Here is a 16278-nt window from a genome sequence, read left to right as displayed (position 1 = left end):
ACTGTAGCAAGTTTACTACCCTTCTGGAAAATGGGATGAGCACAAACCCTTGTCCTGAGCTTGGAGCTGGGGATGGGATTATCTCCAGTGTGTTGTGCTTCCAAGTGCCTCCGAAGCATTCCTTTCAAGTTGGAAAAGGAAAGTGAGAGAGTGCCCTAGCAGGTATGCTATGTTTTGTCACTTAGAGGCTCATCCAAAGTGCCGTGCTACTGTGGAAGCAAGTCCATGCTCAGCTCCAGTGTTTCATTGAGCAAGTGGCATCCTGTTTAAGAGTGATCCCAAGCAAGGAGCCATTTAAGGCTTTTATGCTAGTTGGCTTTTTCATTTCTCAAAAGAACTTTAATTTGCCATCTTCTAGATTTTTTTCATCTTTTTGGAAAGCTCTGCTCTTGGATGCCCACTTAGCCCCTTCCTTGATGTGTTTTCAGTGTCTGCCTAGGACTTAAAAAAAAATATTCTAGGCAATTTCATTTGGTTTGATTTGTATCTGCAGCTCTTTGACTTTGTAAATGTCTTTGTTCTTATCATTATCAATTTTAATTACATTAATCTTATTTCTATTATTGGGCTATTTGTATTTTGGGCTGGCTTGGGGGCCATTTTGGCAGGCTGTTAAAGGCAAATAAATAAATATAATGTTGAATCTTTGAAGCAATGGTGTGGAAGAGATGACCTGGAATACCAACTAATCAGTCATGTCCCGATAGTATACCTGCCTTTAAGCCATACGCAACAGGGAACAAATGTGTACACCTATAGGCCGGGCAAAAATGGGTTACAGTGTTATTCCCTGTTTGGGGCAGTATGGCTCATGTGTTACTGCTCCATACAAGCCCTTATATACTACTTGCCTAGTATCAGGTATGAGAGAAAAATTGCCCTTTTTTCTGTTGAGCGACGTTTTAATAAAGCAGCATTGGAGTCCTGCTGTCTACTCTGTTGGCCTTTCTGCTCCTGCTAATGACACCCTATTAATCTTTCTGCAATTGTTCTCAGGTGATCTGAAGCACATCACCAAACTGAAGCCATGGGGTCTCTTTGAAGTGTTGGTGGAGAAATATGAGTGGCTCCAAGATGAGGCGGCTGCATTCACAGACTTCTTATTGCCTATGCTGGAGCTAAATCCCGAGAAAAGAGCTACAGCAGCACAGTGTCTCAGGCATCCCTGGCTCAACTCCTAGATGCTCCAACTTGGCACTGTGGCCCCATTGCCTGGTTTACAGCCTAATATATACACACCTAGATGTCCCAGCTGCCCTCCTCCTTTCTCCCAGGTCATTTTTTTCCTTGTTGATTTTCAGAGCGAAGCTTCTCCTGGAGAGCTTTTGAGATTTTAGATAAATCTTAATTGTTCATGTGAGTTTGTGTACTTGACTCAGTAAGGACTGTTGTCAGCTAGTGGGTGTCCGAGATGTTTTGGTGTGATTGGGGTTTGCCAAAGAGTTCTTATGGAATGTGAAATTACCCCTGACTCTCTTTCTTGCTCAAGTACCTTACCCTGAAAGTGTGGGGAAATCTCCATTGGGACACACTCCCTTAACTATATTGCAGTCATCCCAAGGGGGATGTGAAGAGCTGTGAATCCCTCCTTAGCTCACTGACTCTGGGAGTCATTTTCTTAGTGCACATCCAGTTGCTGACAGTAAGAGGAGGAATGACAGATGGCACCAAGGTGGTAGCTCCATGTGGAGCACTGAACTCTTAAATTCTCTACTCATTCCTTAGGTGTCTGATCTGCTGCTTTGCTAATTTCTTTTTTTCCCCCCTTCAAACATACTTTTTTCTAGTTTTTAGGCATTTACTCTTTTGAAACAACCCTCCATGTTGATGAGTTTCTGAGTCCAGTGAAATAAGCTGTTCTCCAAAACCAGAGCATGTGATCTTGAATTACTTTCATGAGGGAAATAAAGGCTACAGAAATTGGCAAAAAGTAAAGTCTTTCCCATTTGGATCTATGCATTTGTTGGCTGAAGAGAGGCAGCCAGATTGCCCAAGTCCTATGCCAGGTACCTGCCCAGTGTACAACCCTAGGCAATATGTGGCCTGCCAGCCATGTGTCATGGCTCAGAAAGTGCTTAATAACTGCATGAGTTTCTGCAACCCAAATTGGACTGCAAAAACAGCAGGGGTCTGAGCACTGGGCATGCCATTTCCTGTTGCAATTGCCTTATGTCGTTAATGGCATTATGTTAGCCTTATGTTAACTGTGTATTTTTAGTAGAGAGCAGTTAGTTTATAGAGGAGTAGATTATATCCTTCATCTTAAACAATAAGGAAAGATAGCGCTGGAGGCAGTCTTTCCAGCCATGCTTTATGCTCCGATTTTCAACCACCGCGTTTTCAAAGGTTAATGAATGTAAAGATACCTTCCCTGTTAACTTATCTGAGGTGCTGGACTCTAGAAACTACCTTTCTGATAGAATTTCTTCTTTTCTTATGTATTAACATCAGGACAAATTATCCGGGAGTCAGCATAGTTTGGCGTTTTACCTCCCTAGCGATGAAGTGTCAAATTGTTTTCCAGAATCATTATAAACATGGTTCTGCAGCAAAATGCAGCATTTGCTTTTAAGGAAGGGAACTAGTTGTGATTGACTCTTGTAGCATTTTATTTTAGTAGAAAAGTCAAAGGGTAAGTAACACTAGTTTTACAGTGCATATCTCTTAGGCTTTTCAAGGTTATTAACAATCCCCCGCCTCCTGCTCTAATGTAAGTTTAGAGAAGCTGCAACTTCCAACAGCTCTTCCTTACCATGGACCAAATAGGCCTTTTGAGATTGCAAAATTCTCCAAGGCTGGAAACCGCTGGAGGACTTGCGTTTGCGGGCAGTGTGTGGGACAATCCAAGGCAAATGCTGCCAGCGGTGAGATGCTCTTCTTTTCTGTGTGTTTTGAAATCCCAGTTTATAGTAATCTTAACACCCCATGTCCTTAAAAACAAAGTAATTTTTTTTAAATAAAAAAAATCTGTGGTATTTTGTTTAAAAAAAACAACATTAAGTCTCTGCTTTCTGATTTGGCTGTAATGTCCTATGATGCCTGACTGGGGCTTTTCAAAATCTGTGCTGCATGCCCATTTAGGAGATCTTAAGTAAGGTTTTCTATGCACAACCTTGAGATGAAATGAAAAAGGGTCTAAAAGTTTTAATGAAATTCCTGTTACCTGGTATTATCTTCCTCGCCTCCCAAAGCACTTCTGTGCCTATCTAGAAAGAGATTTAAGATGGGACTCGAATGTATAATAATCCATACTCTCTCTTTGAATACTGTGAAGACTTGCTGGCAGGGAGAAGAGACTTTCCAATTTCGACACAATCTTGTTTGCTTCAACCACGTGGCTATCTGAATGGAGCAAAATGCTCATAGGTGGGGAGGGGGGGCTACATTTCTTTATTTTAATATAGATTTCCCTCCACAGAAGAAGGCCGCTACCACCTCTTTTGCACTAAAAGATAATTTCTGGGGTCATATAAGAGGTAATTTGTCAAGATTGCCTATGTATTTTGTGGCTCATGTCACATTCACTCAGCTTCCAAATTACCATAAAGTGCTCAATAACAGATTTGTATGTGTTTTGTTGGCCTAAAACAGGAAGGGGAAAAAATACATTTTTATTCTTTCTATCGGGTGCATTGTCTTTTTTTCTTTGTAAATGCAGCACAATAAACATATTATTAAATAATCCACAGGTAGTTTGCTATGCTGTGTGTTTATCCAGGAATTTTATACAGTAGTATGTCTTGTATGAATGGGCTGCAGTATAGTGCGAAACCTGGATTAAATATGAGCACTACTCATGCTGTTGCATTGGGCAGGATAGGGTAATGTAATTTCTGGAGGGCAAGGGAAGGAATACACTCAGAATTTTGACTACTGATAAGTTCAGAAGACAGTGGTTTTATTATGCTGACAAAAGAGGTAGACGTGAGTTAACTCTGGGCAAATTTAAATTCCAATGAGACACTGATCAGATATTTCATTATCACAATCTAAGTTAAAATGCACCTTGCAGAAATGGCAGTTATAGCTCTTCACTGGCTTGCTGTGTTAGTTGTTCTCCAAATAGTTGTTCAGCTATTCGAATAGTTGTTCTCCAAATGGGAAGACATGGGTAGTGGTAATAGGAATTGTCCCTAGATAGGATAGTTTGCCATAAAGAAAAACCTTGTTAACCAGAAATAGATCTGTCCTTGTCATGATAACTCTGCATTTGAGTCCGTCTATTACAGCAGCCCACTTGCACATCTGGAAAGTATGCAGAGCCTAATGCAAAGTCACATTACCCAATTGCAAGCAAGTTCAACTGGCCCCATGGCTCTTGTGGTGTTCACTCCTGATGTTCCAAATTGCTGTCCTAATACAGAGCTGCACAAGTACTTTTAGCCAGGTTAGGGGAGAAGACAGGAAGGACAGAGAGTGTTTTGGTTAAAGCCTGCCTCTTGGTTGTAAAGCAGTTGATTTTGAGAACTTGTATTGCTGCATATTTTGGAGCTGTTCATTTTTTAAATTATCATTTTTACTCTGCTTTGTGAACAACTTGATTAGGCCACACCAAGTGTAACAAGAACCAAATAAAACCAACCCCCCCCCCCCACATCAGAAAACTACACAAGCAACTATTTACCTAGCAGACTTCTGAGAATCACATGCATGCTAAGATGACTGAAAGGCTAAGAGGAGGAGTTCCAAAAGCAGTTTGCAGCACAAAATAGCAACCTTTTATTCCAAAAAGAAAGCCAACTGTTCCTATGGGCATAGTTAGCAGAGATTGAGGTCAAAATAGGCACTGTGAATATGTTTATGTGGCAAAATATAGACAAGTTTTCTATTTATCATTTTTTAATTTGAAAAATGCCAGCATATATTTAGGCATACACTCTAAAAACAGGAGCACATATAGCCACTTTGGGCATTGGAAAAGGCGGAATACAAATTCTTAAAATAAAATATTTCCCATACGGTCTTGGCTATCCTGCATTATTTCTTGACAGTCTAGATCTCTCTGTTCAAAGAATTTCATGAACATAACATGGAATCACCATAGTTCCTTTCAAGAAAAGTTGTTGAAAATTTAATTTATCGTCTAAGAAGGAGGTTTTAGCCATCTGTGGAAGTTGTTGCAAAAGAAGGAAGTTTTGCAAAAGAGTCTTCAATGTGTTTCTCCAGATGGCCTTTTCATGTTCTCTCTTGTTCTGGTGTCGTATGGTCAGGTGCTAGAAGTAGTTACTCTGTAGGTTAAATAGTTCTTCATTCATTTCCTTCTGCAAGATAAAGAACATTCCAATGTGTTTTTCCCCTCACAATCTGGGGTCAGATAACCTCTGTGGGGGTGGGTAGGAGGAACAGCCTCAGTTCTACCGGGTGCTTCTGCCCCAGGAATGTGAGTTATGACATACTTGGGGCAGAACCTGCTTGGGAAGGGAAGAGCTGAAAGAGTCTACAAATCCTGAACTTCCAATATTTAAACAGAAATGTCTTTAGGTATAATTCTTTATAGATGTAGAGTGGGGCTTTGCTCTTCCAACAGTCACTCTGGGGTGAAAGCTCTTAGGCCTAGCACTGACATTCATTGGCAAGCAGTGAATCTTAAACTTAATGCGCCAATAAGTACTGCATTGAGACTATCCTCTGATTATGACTGGGTGGACCTTAATTTCATGAAAGACTAAGGCCTGGGGACCTTTCAGAAAGTGGTGGTAGACATTGGGAAAAGGGTCACTTCTGCATGGAGTATTACATGGGTGTGTGTGGGACAGAGTTTGTATTTTGAAAAAAGCTGCATCTTTTCAGTATCATAACCCTAATTGCTAGGATCTATGTTCTAGTTGTTGTTCTTGCAGCAGCTACTGCATTACGGGCTGTGTGATAAGCACTGTATTGCACTCGTGCAGAATTTTTTACAGGTAGAGAAGCCACTTAAAATCTGTAAGCTGTTTGCATTAAATAATTTTTCCCGTCTTGGCAAGTGCTTAACTGAAAAGAGACTAAAGTGCACAGAAGCACCAGAGCATGGTTAGAAGAGAGACCCATGATGCAGCAACTTACTGAAGCCGAATAGGGCTGGGTCTGATCAGTAGCTAGACTACCTATTCATGCTGTAGCTCAACTTGAATTCCATTTTTTTTAAAGGGAGATATAAATGCAATAAAACAAATTATCAAAGCAAAGGTTTCACTGAGGCTCCCAGTCATGTGCAAGCATTAGTTTTAATAAACGGGCAGTTCAAGAGAGTCTATAATTCGCACTAAGCTCAACCAGACCATTGCATTGAGGCCAGAAGCAGCATTCAGATGCTAAGTCTTTCCATAGTCCTTGCTGTTCTTAATGCGTGTCTGTTATGATCTGAACTGATTTCCCCCATCATATTGTAACCCAAGAAAAAGCAAGGTTTTAGGCACCAAAATGGGATTACCTTTATTATCCACTTGGAAATCAGATGGGAGGAGGTTGTCTTGCCGGTTTCCTAGAACGAATGCCAAGAAGGAGAGGATGAGAGCATCAAGGATCCCAATGATACAAAGGATGTATGCCCAGCGCACTGTGCACACCCCCAGTGTGTATTTGTCCGTCTTCTCGCCACACAAGCGTTTCACCTCAGGCGAGTCCCAGCCGTCAGGGTAGAGCAGGCAGCCTATTGCCAAACCTGTAGCTGTAAGAGGAAGATGTTCTGCTATACAATCTCAAGATACATCAATGTAATGTGTACAGTTGTGTCTTGTCTATTATATGACAGATACCAATACAGGGTAATTGCTTTATGCAGAAAAAAATATGTGAATGTCACTCATCCTGGTTCCATTAATGTCTCTAACAACAGGACTCTAGGGAACATCTGCAGGTAGTGGAAGTGATGAGAACTACAGTAGTTATAAATGGAGCACTCTGCTTGTATTGCCCCAACTTTTGAAAGAAGCCATGTCCCCTGTAAACCTCCCCCTTCTCACTTAATACGAATATTAGTCGTCATGGAGATCAGCTGCTTCTCCTTGCTATCCTTAGTTCTTTTGCCTAACTACTGATGGTTTGAATTTGTGCAATTTTAAGCTTAATTTGAATCAAGTACTGGAAGCTATTTTCAGTGCCAGACCATTTTCTTTACTGTGAAATAACTGCAATCGGAGGGAAGGCTGCTCATTTACAAGGTACTCATTAGCTCAGTAGCATATTCTTTTCTGAATCATATCTGTGGTTAATTTTTATGTTACTTTGGATTGTGTCTCTAAGCACTTATGTATCTTGTATGCCTGCCACACCCACATAATATGTTCTGTTACAGAGTGAAAAAGAGCTTTTCTTTTTGGGGTCCTCATGTTGCAAGAAGAGGCTGTTGGGACATTCCTTACTCAGCTGCTTTGACAACATTCAGTTTTATACAAATCTACAACAGTAACTGGCCTACAAAATTACTTGCCTTTGGACCACCCATATTTGGTTGAAATGGTTGGCAACCTTCAGTCTCGAAAGACTATGGTATAAGCCTACAGCACCCGGTATTCAGGGACCTGAAATTATCATTTGTTTTAGGGCCACTTAGGACCCACTCCTATCCAGCTTTCTAGTGCCAATGCAGCTGCAGTACAATCTCAAGATAGGGGAGGAAGTGTTCCCTTGAGGATGCTTCTAGGATAGGCCCCAACCCCAGGATGCAGTGTGTGTAGCTGTATCAGCGCTAGAAAGCTGGAGCAAATTGGGCCCTGAGAAAGTTGTTTTCCATATCACAAAAGGCCTCCATGGCAGTGCTCTGGCAGCCCCCAAGGACACATTCAGTTAGATAGTATGTGGCCCAAGCCCTCTCTGGAGGCAGCAGCATCCTCTCAGTGATAATTCCTAACTGTTGTATGTACACTGCACCTCTATAATAGCTCAAACAACTGCCAGGAGTAATGTGAGTTATTATGCAAAGCACTTTTGTTACACGAAGTAGTCCAAAGAGTAAAAAATCATCATGACCACTCTACAAAAATTCCAGCCCTTTTTTCATACCACAAAAAAATGTACTACAGGCTTTATAAACCAAGGGAAGGTGATCCCACATTTAAATTGGGTCACCGGATATGCTGCATCTATCATTTTGTTTTGTTTGATATATTGTTTTAAGACAGATCTACACTCTAGAAATAAATTGGTTCAATAGTTATTACCTCTCCCCAGGAAGCAAATGGAATCCTATACAAAAGGACCAGGGATCTTTCTCAGCCCCTCTAGATTCCAGAGCCCAGGATTATTTGGAGGAAACAATGGCAGTTAAAGTGACACAAAATTGGTTGATGTTTGTAATGTGCACATGTTTTGAGAATTTGAGAGCTGCAGGGACCAAAGGGCTAAAAATCCCATTCATTCTGTGGTAAGATGGAACTGTCAATTGGTGGGCGTTCACAGATTATCAATCAATGTGCAAATTGGACCACATGGTGTCACAGGAAACACCAGATGCTTCTTACAGAGAAGAGAACGTAAGATAACTCATCCAAACAAACTGAACTGAAAACAATACTAGGATTGCTGCCAATAATAAAATATGGTATGTTTCTGTAGGGCTATGTTGATACAGTCTGGTTGTAAATGGAACTTCTAAGTTCTATTATTAGCAACCGTTGTTTGCCTGCTAACACAGAACATTCTGGCTGTGCATACATTTATCACCAGTGGCATGTGTGGCCGGAAAAAAAAATCCCATACGAAACTTAATCTCCACTGTGAACGCTGTTTTCTGTGACATATGGCAATTGATGCCCTAAAGTGGCCACAGTGCCATAATGATTGTACATCTAAATGTTGTGGTTGTTGGAAGATAGAACCTTCTTTCAATTGTAAAAATCTCTATGGGGATTTAAATAGCCTGCCTATGTAAACCGCCTTGAATAAAGTCTTGAATAAAGACCAAGAAAGGCGGTATATAAATACCGGTATTATTACTACTACTACTACTACTACTACTACTACTACTACGATATACTATTCATGAGTGCATCAAGTGGCAGTAATCTGTGCTGCAGAGCCATCTTTCGTGCTGATTGTAAAGGAGCTGTCCTCTTTCTGTCTTCCTTTTTTGCAGATACAATTGATCTCGCTCACAGGCAACTGCCACAGCGTCCTGGACTGCTAAATGTAATGAATTTTCTCTGTGCAGCAATCAGAGGCTCATTCACACACCATCTCCAGCAATCCTAGTTAGAGAAAGCTCCAACAAGCAGGCTTAACGCTCTCGTTCCTACCCCCCCCCGCCCCGATGCTACTTTGGGCTATGGTTTCAATTAATAATTAATGTGTGAGATTAAGATACAAAATAGATTCCATAAAGAATTTCTCACGGTTTTCCAGGCTCCTGTGCAGATGGAATACAAGAAAGTGTTATAAAATGGTTTGGTGTTCTTATAGTGCTGCTTTCTCAAAGGTCCAACACAGCAAAGTATTCTATACAAAGTTATGAGGTATCAGGTTTTGTTGTGAGGTGGATGGATGGTCATCATTCATCTAAATGGATTTGTTTGTTTAATACATGTATACCCTGCCTTTCTGGGCATCATCTCTCTGAAATACCTTTGAATAGTTTTGCTGTTGTTTGAACTTGATTATGACTACTGCTTCCAAAGTTTTTCTTTCCCCCATGTTACCATTGTTGAACCACCCTGCCCCACCCCCAGCAGCTAGATAAGATTTAGGCTGCAATCCTATACACACTTTCCTGGGAGTAGGCACCATTGGACATAATGGGTCTTACTTCTTAGTAGACATGCATAGGATTGTGCTGTTAGTCATCCAGGACAGGATCCCAAGCACAGCAATGGCTTCTGATCCAATTGTGGACTTGGTCCCTATGCTGCCTGGGGACACAGGACCGCAAAACCCCTCCCCCTCGAGAGGAGACTTACCGGTCAGTTCGGGAACCTTATGCAATGTCCCCTGCAAAAGCCTTCTGAGGCCTCCAGAGGGCTGTTAAACAGAACTTCCCCACAGGCGTGGTGTCCCAGAGCTTTTGCCCCCCCCACCTCCCCAGGACCGCCAGTGCCCAGACCCAAAAGCATGTTGCAAAAGTAGCAACAAGAGTCAACAAACCTTGAAAACCTATAATGTAGATAGATATAGACTGTCCACAGGAATAAGATGAGCCATCTGAATTTGGAGGCAACAGGATGAATCAGTTTGTGCAGAGTGGGGATGAGTGGGGCTACTGTATTTTTTTAAGCTTACTGGGTAGAACTATGAATGATTTCTTTCAATAGCTGTTGCTCAATTATTCCCTTTTTAGTTCCATCTCAAAGTCCAGGTTCATATCAGAAATGATGTCTAGACTAGATGGATGCGTCTTTCTAAGATGCCATCTGGGAGACTGCAACACTATGAGGCTGTCCAGCATTTTCAGCCATACCTGCAGAACAGGTTAGCTGAGCTCAGGTCATCATTCAGCATTAAAAGTACTATTCTGATGACAGCTTGTGTTCATTCAAGATGCTTGTAACTTGTGAAAACCTAGTATTGTAGAGGTGGCACTTGGCATGGTCTGCTGTTGGCCTCTCTGTAATGTAATATCATGATGCTTTTTACCATGCCTTGCATGCTTGCTTGCTTGCAGAAGATTTAGAAAGTAGGTCAAGTTGTTATATGAGACACCTAACTGTAGAAGAAAAGTTCCAGGGTGTTTCAGCCTCACATCCTTTGCTGACTATCTTGAATCATTTGCTGGTCACTGTGGAACTGTGTATTCCATGAACTGTAAATCATGACTTACAACCATACTACAGTATTGTTCACATGATTACTAATACCAGGGTGAAAAGAACTTCTGCTCTTGCCAGGCATTGTTAATTTTTCAGCTTCTCTTTAGCTTATTTCAAACTCTTTTCAAACAGCTTCTCTTCAGCTTATTTAATCTGAAGAAGAAGGTGGTCATAAGGGAGCAAGAAGTTTGACGTCTTGGAAAAATCCTTGCATGATCTGACCATACTGTCCTGATCTGAGGAAGGAAACTACTCTAGGTTTCATCTTGAATTAGAGAGGTTTCTGTTTAATTAAAGAGGCAAATTGGCTTAAAAAAAGTTACAGGGAAAGACAGTGAAATCTATATCTCATCACTCTGTCTCCTGAACAATATCTGCCCCTACCATTCTTGCTACCAGATTTGGAAAGGGCAAGATTAGAATTTCTGGCTTCAAAAGTTACAAAGAAGAAAATGGGAAGTTAAGGAGATCCTTTTATATATATTTTTCCCCACTAAGTTTATGTCAATAAATTCTATGAGAAACAACTAGGTTATCTACTAGGATTGTGAGATGATACAAAGAATAGCTAACCTATGTGTTCAAGGAAGCACTGGGCAACTTCCCCCTCTGCCCATGCTAGCCAGCAAACTGCTTTTGAAATAGAGTGGTTTCAAAGGTCGTTAGGAATACAGCATCATAAGGGGGTGTCTGTTGTTGAAAGGCCAGTAAAGCATTGTCTATGAAGCCTATAATGTAGTTATAATGGTTAGTCATCCAAATAGTCTTTATCAAGGAAGCTGAATTCTGTAATTGTATGAACTGATGATGGTGATTAGCAAAGGAGAAAAAAATTAGGGTTGGGTGTCTTAAAGATGATGATGGAGATAAAATAAACATGAGTTTACCAGGAAGTTAAATAGAACAGTGTGTGAGCCATGACACTCAGAGTGAAAGGCAGAGAGTCATAATTTAATAGCCCAACCAGAAAAATAACACTTTTATGATGCCAATCTTGGTATTTTATAAAGGCAGATTTTGTGAGCATACTTATTTTCCCCTGTCTCCCTCTTCCACAAGATACAGATAAAGGAACTATTTCATTTAAAAGATGAGACTACAGCTAGTTAAAATGAACACTATCTAAAAACTACATTCAAATTAGGGCATAACAACTTTCTCCTCTTGTTTAATCCAGTGTTTATGTGTACAGTAGAATAAGAGTGACTGCCTAATTAAGCCCTGACAGTAATAACAATGTTCAGAGAAAAGACACAGCAAGGCTCCTATGAGGTTTTTATACTTCATATACTACTCGTGGTCTTCAGATCTCAGTGTGAGAAGATGCTGAAATCCAATGCAGATACCTGAAGCCTCTGTCATGAATATTTCAAAAGAGAGATGTGACAGCCTTGATGCATTGCCTTCAAAGTTCTGCTTCAGAGGGCAGAAAGCTGGAGAAAATACATCATTGGAATTGCAAATAGGAAGAGCAAAGTTTTAAGGAATGCTCTAATTGCCAGTGGAATTGGAGTTGATCCATAAGCCTCCAGAGGTGGACCATCCTCATGGGCCCCCAAACCCTGGGGGGGGGGGGGGAGAGAAAGGTGCTGAAAATTTCAACCACACCTGATAATGAGCTGTCAATGACAATAAAGGTAATTTCACACACACACACACACACACACACAGAAAGAGAGAGACCCGCAAATCAGTCACACCTTGCCTAGGGAAAAAGGATAAAATGCGTGCAATGTGGCAATGGTGCGTTAATTTGAGATCCATGATTGTTGCACTTCTGTGTAATATGTAAAATAGCTCTAAGCATGCATAGCAAGCAGGATAGGTATTTCTTATTTGGATGCTGGTGTTCATATGGCAACATCACTATACCACCATGGCTTTAACACTGTCTTTATTGAGAACAACAACAAAAACTTAATTCAAAACTTGGTTTTGTTGATGTTGGTGATGTGCTAACCCCAAAAGCCATGGGTGATTTAAAGTATCTGTACACAGTTGGCCATGTCACATGAATTTGAGGCACTGACTGAAGAAGAGTGTGATGTTAGATGTCTATATTGTAGTTGTCCCACACATAGGCAGAAGCAACTCTTTGCTCTTGCAATTAGTTTGCTTCCACCTCTATCAATCAAACCCCAAAACAATGTTTAGGATAATGTTTTCACATCTCCCAGGGGTCCCTGATCAGGGTTGTGGACCTCAAGGAGCAATGTGGTCCCTAAGAATGATACTCTTGGCCCCAAGGCTCTACGTATCTTAGCTAAGTATGTCGACCAATCCCCCTAGGTTCCCTCTGCCCAACTCACCTGCAGCCAGCTGCATCCAGGCACACACCTTGTAGACGGTGGCAGCATTGCAGAAGAAGAAGAGACTGAAGCAGATGATGCAACCAATGATGAGGAAGGTGGAGATCCCCACAAAAAACATGGCTGTCTTGAAGGCACTGGAGGGAATGGTCCCAAAGTCCAAGGGGCTGCCCTTACAAATGAGTTCCCCCGTGAGAGCATTGCCAATGCAGTAGGAGTAAAGGCCAAAGTAGCCGGCCTGCGGGGTGTCAATGCTGTCCCCAATCCAGTACGGCTGGATGAAAGTCACCATCATGATCACCGCAAAGCAGAGCGTGAAGAGAGCCCACAGGACCCCCATGGCCCGGGCGTTTCTCACATAGTTGGTGTGGTAGATTTTGGCAGCCTCCTGAGCTGGCAGCATCTTCCCCATGGTGAGGCTGGGGGCAGGTGGTGGCTTTCTCTAGGAAGCAATGAGAGGGGCTCAGCTCTGGGCGCAGGCCCAAGGAGCTCAGGGGTCAGCAGGCGCTTGGAAGGCTGCGCTGCTGCTAAGACCACGAGGGGGAGCAGCAGGTGCTTCCCGGTCCCTGCCTCCAGCTCAGCACTTCGAGGGACAGCTCCGGAGTCTGGGATGCGAATGGGATTCCGCCGCCTGAGAGCTCATTGAGGCGCGGCTGGAGTCTGAAGAAGGGGGCTTAGCCGTGGCTCCTCCTCCTCTTCCTCCCAGTCCAGGCGCTTCCAAAGCGGCAGCCAACTCCTCCCCCGCCTCGCCCCCTCCCAGGGAAGCTCCTCCTGCCTCTTCCAGCTGCAGGAGGGGAAGCGCAACCTGCAGCGCGCATCTCCTGCCTGGCAGACGCGCAGTGCTTCAGCACCACGGACAGCGGCAGGGAACCCAGGGAGGGGCCAGAGGAGCTGGAGGAGTTTGCTCTCCGTAAACGGGACGTCGAAGCTCCTGGCAGGGGTTGGGTTGACGGGGTGCAGAAGTCTAGAGTGGAGCTGAGCACTTTGCTGTGAGCACTTTGGGGCTTGGGAAACGGGCGTCTGCACTGACATGAAACCAGTGGCGTAGCTAGAGGGGGTGCAAAGCACTGAGTTTTGTAGGGAGCCTCACCGCAGCCTGCAAGCGGCGCCTTCCCTCTGGAGCCATTCTGGGCGGTGGGAGCTCTTCGATGTAGCCAGCTTTGAGGAGGGGAGTGGGTCTTTAGTTTGAATGGACCCCTGGATCAGTAGCGGTGCAAAATCGTAAATAGTGCAGGTTCCCGAATGGAAGTGTAAGCAGCCCCCCCACACACACACACACGCCCACTCGCCCTGGACCCAGTCAGGCAGCAGCTTCACTGCTCTAGCTACATTACAGCTCCACATATAGGAGGGGTTTGGACACCCCTCTTGTTGCCTGGGAGCCCAATCCTATGCCTGTCTTTTCAGAAGGACGTTCCAGTATAGTCAATGGAGCTTACTCCCCAGAAAGTGTGGATAGGATTGCAGCCTGGGCGTCTTTATCTTCTGGGGTGGGGGGAGACCTTCAGGCCTTTGCATGACTTTTCAGAGCTTTCACAGGCTTTTCATTGAACAGGGACCAGGCAGGCTACTTGCTACAGCTGTCCCAGCAGACTGGTCATGTGCCTTACCAGAAAGGTGAAATTCCAGATTCCTAATTTGATGACCTGAAGTGACTCCTGGATTTACTGGGACACTTCAACTTTGCTGGGAAGGTCCCTGTGCTAGGAAAGCCCCATCCACAATTTTTACCAACATTTTTGCTCTGCCTGGTTAGTAGCTGAAATACTCTTACTCAAGCTACTGGCATTTCTAACAGAGGCAGTTTGGGGGAAGATTAGACTGCAACACCATGAAAGTTTTCTTAATGCAACCATGATCAGAGCACTGTTCTTGCAGTACATGAGCCTAGGGAACAATGGGTAGGCTATGCTCATCAGAAGGTGGATCTGCTTAAGGCAGGGACAGCCCGAGACCTCCTGGGACCTGAGGAGGTGTGCTAAATGCTGCTCCTACGTGGCTGGGATTTGACAGCCTCTGCTCCTCTCACTGCAGAACTAAAAAAGGAAAAGGAGAGGGTAGGTGAAGGAGAGGAGTGTGGTGGCCTAGAAGAGAATATCCAAGTCCGAGGATGGGAAGGTTAGAGAACCTTCTCTAGAGAACCTAGAGAACGTCCGAGGATGGGAAGGTTAGAGAACAACAAGACAAAGGCAGAGCAGGAGAAGAAATTGGGAAAGGTAGCGTGATGGGATGTGATAGACGGTTTGGCACAATGAGAGGATGCGGGGACAAAGGAGTGAATAAGCAGCCCATCCTGGGGCATTCCGTGTACAAATGCTTTTATGCGAATGCCCGAAGACTCCGAGCAAAGGTGGGAGAACTGGAATGTCTGGTGACAAGGGAAAACATTGACATAGTGGGCATAACGGAAACCTGGTGGAATGCAGAGAATCAGTGGGATACCGCAATCCCGGGCTATAAACTCTACAGGAGGGACAGGCAGGGACGTGTTGGAGGTGGGGTGGCTGTTTATGTTAAGGAAGGGATAGAATCCAGCAAAGTAGAGATTGAAGGTGGGTCCGACTCCACCTTAGAATCTCTGTGGGTTAAATTACCAGGCTTGTGCAGCGATGTAATACTGGGGGCGTGCTATCGTCCTCCAGACCAGAAATCGGATGGGGACCTTGAAATGAGGAAACAGATCAGGGAGGTGACAAGGAAGGACAGGGTTGTAATCATGGGGGACTTCAACTATCCTCATATAGACTGGGTCAATTTGTGTTCTGGTCACAATAAGGAGACGGGATTTCTTGACGTGCTAAATGACTGTGCCTTAAAGCAGCTAGTCACGGAGCCCACCAGAGGGCAGGTGACTCTGGATTTAATATTGTGTGGTATGCAGGACCTGGTTAGAGATGTAAATGTTACTGAGCCATTGAGGAACAGTGATCATGCTGTGATCCGTTTTGACGTGCACGTTGGGGGAAGAATACCAGGCAAATCTCTAACAAAAACCCTTGACTTCCGGCGAGCGGACTTCCCTCAAATGAGGAGGCTGGTTAGAAGGAGGTTAAAAGGGAGGGTAAAAAGAGTCCAATCTCTCCAGAGTGCATGGAGGCTGCTTAAAACAACAGTAATAGAGGCCCAGCAGAGGTATATACCACAAAGAAAGAAGGGTTCCACTAAATCTAGGAGGGTGCCCGCATGGCTAACGAGCCAAGTTAGAGAGGCTGTGAAGGGAAAGGAAGCTTCCTTCCGTAAATGGAAGTCTT

At 43.5% G+C, this 16278-nt stretch overlaps 2 protein-coding genes across 2 annotated transcripts in view; one reads left to right on the top strand and one right to left on the bottom strand.

The window, feature by feature from the left end:
* SRPK1 (SRSF protein kinase 1) overlaps positions 1-3684 on the top strand; it is a 49127-nt gene extending 45443 nt beyond the window's left edge. Inside the window, exon 16 of the mRNA XM_066624220.1 lies at positions 997-3684. Coding sequence (XP_066480317.1) covers positions 997-1181 — 185 coding nt within the window. The 3' untranslated portion in view covers positions 1182-3684. The remainder of the gene's footprint in view (positions 1-996) is intronic.
* Positions 3685-5097: 1413 nt separating this feature from the next.
* Positions 5098-13439, bottom strand: LHFPL5 (LHFPL tetraspan subfamily member 5). Its single transcript, XM_066624646.1, has 3 exons — positions 13028-13439; positions 6413-6649; positions 5098-5105 (listed from the first exon to the last, which is right to left on the bottom strand). Exons 1-3 carry the CDS (start codon positions 13437-13439, stop codon positions 5098-5100), a joined length of 657 nt encoding a protein of 218 aa, XP_066480743.1.
* Positions 13440-16278: the final 2839 nt, after the last annotated feature.

Source organism: Tiliqua scincoides, chromosome 4 (genome assembly GCF_035046505.1).
Source record: "Tiliqua scincoides isolate rTilSci1 chromosome 4, rTilSci1.hap2, whole genome shotgun sequence".
In the NCBI taxonomy this organism is placed as follows: domain Eukaryota; kingdom Metazoa; phylum Chordata; class Lepidosauria; order Squamata; family Scincidae; genus Tiliqua; species Tiliqua scincoides.
The sequence above is the reverse complement of the archived record's forward strand: the minus strand, read 5'-3'. Positions and strand labels throughout refer to the sequence as shown.